This window comes from Helianthus annuus, chromosome 3 (genome assembly GCF_002127325.2).
Source record: "Helianthus annuus cultivar XRQ/B chromosome 3, HanXRQr2.0-SUNRISE, whole genome shotgun sequence".
Taxonomy (NCBI): domain Eukaryota; kingdom Viridiplantae; phylum Streptophyta; class Magnoliopsida; order Asterales; family Asteraceae; genus Helianthus; species Helianthus annuus.
Window position 1 is genome coordinate 96,783,330 of NC_035435.2, and position 6,000 is coordinate 96,789,329.

At 42.4% G+C, this 6,000-nt stretch overlaps 1 protein-coding gene across 1 annotated transcript; it reads right to left on the reverse strand.

Annotated features, from left to right (window-relative positions):
• Positions 1 to 2,287: 2,287 nt before the first annotated feature.
• On the reverse strand, positions 2,288 to 2,857 carry LOC110931664. Its single transcript, XM_022175050.1, has one exon. The coding sequence runs from the start codon at positions 2,855 to 2,857 to the stop codon at positions 2,288 to 2,290; it is 570 nt and encodes a 189-aa protein (XP_022030742.1).
• Between the last annotated feature and the right edge of the window lie 3,143 nt (positions 2,858 to 6,000).

Genomic DNA, 6,000 nt, shown 5'->3' on the forward strand with positions numbered 1-6,000 from the left:
CGGCCGGAGTGCCGGAGTAACTGGGAACGAACTGGTCACGTTTTTAAAACTATGGGGTAACCCCCACGGCAGGATGCCAGATAAAGTAAACTGTTTTCGAAACAACTAAAACGAACGCCCACCCGTGAACTCACTCAACTAGTTGTTGACTCGTTACTACATGCTTTGCAGGACCATAGGTACTCAGTGGGAGCTTGCATGGAGGAGGATCGTTGTGGGACAGGGATTGCTACAAGACTATGTTAAACTTGAAACTTTTGGAACTTATGTTACAACTTTAAACTTATGCTTCCGCTTACAACTTAAACTTATTTGTTTTGGAACACCAATCGTATTGGTTAAACTTTTATAATTACTTATATGCTTGTTCAGTATGATTGGTGGCTGGATCCTGGTCAGTCACGCCTCCAAGCGGTAGTACTCCGCAGGTGGGATTTTGGGGGTGTGACATGGGACGTGTTACTTAAAATATTTGGTAAATATAATTGTTATGGAAACTTCTGGACAATCTGTTTCGCTCAGTGCCGCGCCCCGATGTTTCGGCCATCGGTTGGGGTGTGATACTTTACCACCGCCACTCTCAACCTCCATTGTCACCACCGCCACCATCAGCCTCCACTGCCACCTTGTTGAAATCGACTCAGATCTACTGGTTGTTGTTGAAATTTTATTGAAATCGACGGCATCCCGTCGTAGGAAAGTCGTGTGGCGGCGGATCTAGCGGTGGTTTATTGTGTGGCTAAATGTCAACTGTAATTAGTGTATAGATTGGATTCTTTCCGCAAGAGAAAGCGTTTGCGTTAAGGTATCAGACAGCTGGCATGTTAGAGAAGGTGTTAAGGGAAGGAGTGTTGGGTGAAGACGACATTGGAGAGGAATCGCCAAAGTGAGTATTGTATTGTATGTTAATTAGAGATGACATTGGGTTGGGTGTGATGAATGACTTGTACTGTTAATGTTATTACACTTGCAGAAACCTAACGATTCCTTCGAAATTACCTTCTATTGTATGGGAGTGTTGCCTTTATACACTAGAGAAAGATTTGAACAATTGGGTGTGTTTAAAGATTTGATTTTTTTGTGAATTTTTTATCAAAAAGTTGGTTAAAAACAATTAGGTGATGGCTATTGAATGATTATAAGGAATTGAATTGTGGTGCCTGCACCTGGAACACCATTTTGAATTCTGGTAATTTGAAGGAGATGAAGGTTAGTGCCACGTCATTCGCCATGTAATCCAGTCCATCTCAGCAATTCCATGCCACGTAGGATAAGAAACAAACCCAGTGAGTAAAGATTTAATTGAGTGGTGCCAGCACAAACTAAAAGTTAAGTTGGGGGTGCCGGGTGTCAAAGTGCTAGTTGGGGGTGGCAACGGCTAAAGGCCGATAGTTGGGGGGTGATAAAATCCAATAACCCCATCTAAAATGTTTTTGGATCAATGGAATAGAATCACCTTATACCTCATCCATTTCATTCCCTTCAAAACACCCTATATTCATTCTATCCACAACACTTTTTTTTCATCGCATTCTCTTTTCACCCTACATCACCCCCACCACCAACGGTCAATGCCACTGACCATCACCTCCACCACCACCATCACCCACTGCCACCTCCACCACCCAAAACCACCACCAACAACCACCCAACCCAATTATTAAACGCATTGTGTTTGGTTTGACCATTTTTAAATGTGTCGTGTTCAGGTAGATCGTCTAACAACGAATCGTGTGGTTCAGGTAGATTGTCTAACAACGAGTCTGTCAACTGATACAAAACTAGTTTTTTCGTGTCGTATATAGATCGTTTCATAAATATGTGCCCTAGTTTTAGTTACGAGCATTTCATTTTTTGTTAGAGTAAAGTACACATATGGTCTATGTGGTTAATCACCATTTTGGATTTGGTTCCTAGCTTTTCAAAAGTACACGAATGGTCCATTTGGCTTACACTTTGTAACACATTTAATCCTCAGTGATGAAATCTAAAGGTTTTAGCATCTACAATATAGGGACTAAATGCGTTATGAAGTGCAAACCACAAGACCATCCACATAATTTTGGCAAAAGTTGGAAACTAAATTTTTTTTGAACGGCGGAATTCTATGATTTATAGAATAGGGCCAGCATATGCTGTAAAAACCCGAAGAAAAACATTACACAAACGAGCTAAGAAACGAAAACACAAACTCGCACGCCCCCACCCCCGCTTACTTAATACAGTCCCGAACATTAAAGTCTACCCACCTACCCCAATCCAAATCTACCAACTTAGACCTGCTCCTTTACCAAAGAAACGCGTCGCTTTTAATCTCATCTAACACCAAGTTGTCAGAAACTTGACGACTAGAAAACACTTTATCATTACGGGTCTTCCAAATGTGCCACATCGTAGCCTGAAAAATCAGATTTATAACTTGCTTCCAAAGACTGGAACCTTTCATTCCTTCAACGAATTCCAGAGCATTAATAGGGGTCTCAAACTCCACGTTTACCGGAAGTTTAACCCAAGCCAAAACCTCGCACCAGATAGCCTTAGACATCCAACAGCCGCAAAGCAAATGATCTACCGATTCTATACCCTCGCCACACCTGCAACAATTTAAACAATCCACCATAACCCCCCTTTTTGCCAACTGATCTTTTACCGGTATCCTTCCCATATCGGCCCTCCATGTGAACAGATTCACCTTAGGCGGAACCCACTTGTTCCAAAACTTCCAGCCATTTTCAATGTCGTCCGAATTACTCTGAATAAAATCCCGAACCGCAGCAACTGTAAACTTACACCCATCCGGTTTCCACGTCCAAGAATCACGCCCCTCTAAAAACTGAACGTTAAGCAAAATACGCATCAAGTCTGTCCATTGAGCTCATTCCACCTCGTTAGCCGGCGGTCTCCAGCACCTGATATTCCATTGAATTTCATTGTTGGTTCTAACAAAATTATCGGCCACAGACGCTTTCCTATTCTCCACTATTTTATAAATAGCTGGAAAACAATCCATCAGCACCTTCCCTTCTACCCAACAGTCGGCCCAAAAACTCACCGCATCCCCCGACCCAACCTTTGCGACAATATTCGTTTTTAAAGGAAACCCAAGTTTGTCAAACACTTTGCTAGCTGAAACGATGTCTCTCCAAGTACCAGTAAGCTTTTTGTTTACCGAAATACACGAAGCTTGTCTCTTATTATCATGAATCGCTTGAATCACCTTAACCCAACACGCATCCGGTTGAGTCTTAAACTTCCACCACCACTTTGCCATGAAAGCACAATTTATACTCCTAATATCACCAATACCTAACCCCCCAAATTTTCTTGGTTTAATCATCTTAGCCCACGCGATCCATCTGATCTTGCGAGACCCTTCCTTCCTATCCCACACAAAGTCTCTTCTAATGGAATCTAATGAATTAATAACCTTTCTCGGAGCACGAAACAATGCCAAATAGTAATTCGGTAACGCCCCCAAAACTGCCTTTGCTAATACTAACCTGCCAGCAAGCGAAAGATGTTTAGCCTTCCAAGCCGAGAGTTTCGAGTTAAATTTATCGATAATGGGCTTCCAAAACTTGACTCTCTTCATATTAGCTCCAATAGGAAAGCCTAGGAAAGTAAATGGCAACTCTCCCACTTTACATTTAAGCTCAAACGCCATCCGCTCTACCTCCGTCTCCTCTACCCCTACTCCGTAAAGTAACGATTTATTCAAATTTACCTTCAGCCCAGAGCATAAGAAAAAAACAACGAAGGATCCTATTCAGATTTTTAATATTAACCTCCGACCACTCCCCGAAAAAAATAACGTCATCTGCGTAACATAAGTGCGAAATGCATGGCCCATCATTCGAGAGGTTAACACCCTTAAACACACCCCTCGCCCCCACCCTACCCATGATTAAATCCAAGGCCTCCATTGCAAGAATGAAAAGAAAAGAAGAGAGCGGGTCTCCTTGCCTGAGACCTCTTTGCAGCTGGAACTCCTTTGTAGGCGACCCATTGACTAATACCGACGCCCAACTTGATTTCAAGCAAGCACCAATCCATTTCCGCCACCGAAGCGGAAAACCCATATCTTTCATATTAGACATCAAAAATTTCCAGTTTAACGAATCGTACGCCTTTTTAAAATCCACCTTAAACAAGAAAATCTTCTTATTACATTTCTTCGCCCAGGAAATTATTTCACTAGTAATCAACGGCCCTTCAAGAATGGATCTGCCCGCTACAAAAGCGGTCTGAATCGGAGCCACTAAAGATGAAATAACCGATTTCAATCTGAGAGCAAGAGTTTTCGCAACCACCTTATCAATAACCCCAATAAGCGAAATTGGCCGAAATTCATTCACGGTCTTAGGATCTCTAACCTTCGGAATCAAAGCGATAAAAGAAGCGTTACACCCTTTGTCGATAAATCCTTTCTCATGAAAATCATTCAATGCATTCAAGAAAAAACTCTCCAAAGCATCCCAATATTTTTTAATGAATTTGAACGTAAATCCATCGGGTCCTGGAGCCTTATCAGTCCCACACGCCCACACCGCATCTTTTATCTCTTTTTTAGAAAACTTTTCGATAAGAACCGAAGCTTGAGAAACTGACAGCCTTCTGAATCCCCTACCATCAACCGTAGGTCTCTGATGAAGCGGCTCCGTAAATCTGGCCATAAACCATTCCATCACATCTTTTTTAATGGTAACCGGATCCGACACCGTCCTACCATCAATCACGAGAGAATGAATAGAATTTTTTGCTTTCCGGCTATTGATAAATCCATGAAAAAACTTCAAATTTTCATCTCCCACTTTTGCCCATCTCAATTTCGCCTTTTGCTTCAGATCACTGATCTTCTTTTTCTCGAACGACTTCAATTTCCACCTACCTATCCTTCTCCTATCTTTTTCTTCAACCGTAAGCCTTCTACATTCAGCAATCTTCTCTAACCCTTCCACCTCAGACATACATTCAGCTAAGATCTTGTCCTCCACTACCCTAGCCGACTTCCTCCAATCTTTAATATTAACTTTCAAAGATTTTAATAACCCGGCCAGCCCCTTCATACTGCTACCCTGGAACCCGTACGACCCAACAACTTTAATAACCAACTCTGAAAAACCTTCACTTAACAACCAACTATTAAAGAACCGAAACGGCACCGGCCCAAAATTAACATTAGAGCAGGACAGCAACAACGGACAGTGATCTGACAAGTGCCTCGAAAGAGCTTCAAGACGGGCTAGCGGCCATTTTTCCATGAAGGAATCACAGACAAGAACACGATCAATCTTGCTCATACTCGACCCGTCTTCCGACATAAAAGTGAACTTGTAACCTCCCATTTGATATTCAATCAGACCCATCTCAGCAATGAAATTATTAAAAATCGCGGCTCCAAAACTATCAAACCTAGAATACATCCTATCCCCTTCCTCTCTCACTTCATTAAAATCTCCCGCTAAACATCACAACCCATCTCTACCTACCTTTAACCTTTTAAGATCCTCCCAAAGAGCCCTTCTTTTCATAACATCTCTCGGCGCATACACATTGACCACATTAATCATTGTATCAGACCCCAACAATTTCCCAGACACCAAAATAAACGAAGCAGATTTACTCACATCAGTCCTAGAAAAAATTTTCGGATCCCACACCGACACCAGACCGCCCGATCTCCCTGCTGCGTCAACTTTCTCCCAATCATAATCTGAACCCCCCCAATACCGATTAACCACCACATTATCTAACTGGCCAAATTGAGACTCTTGGATACACAAAAAGGAAACTTTATGCTTCTTGACCAACGATTTAACCCACGCGGGTTTCGCGTCTCCTCCAACACCCCTAATGTTAATACTCAGGCAATTCATTGATGACCAACACTCTCCAATTCATCCTGCACAAGCTTACTAATTTCTGATCTGAACCCGGACACCCTCATACCAGCTAATTTCCCCACCGCCATTGTCACATCTACCTCACTCTGGACCTCAC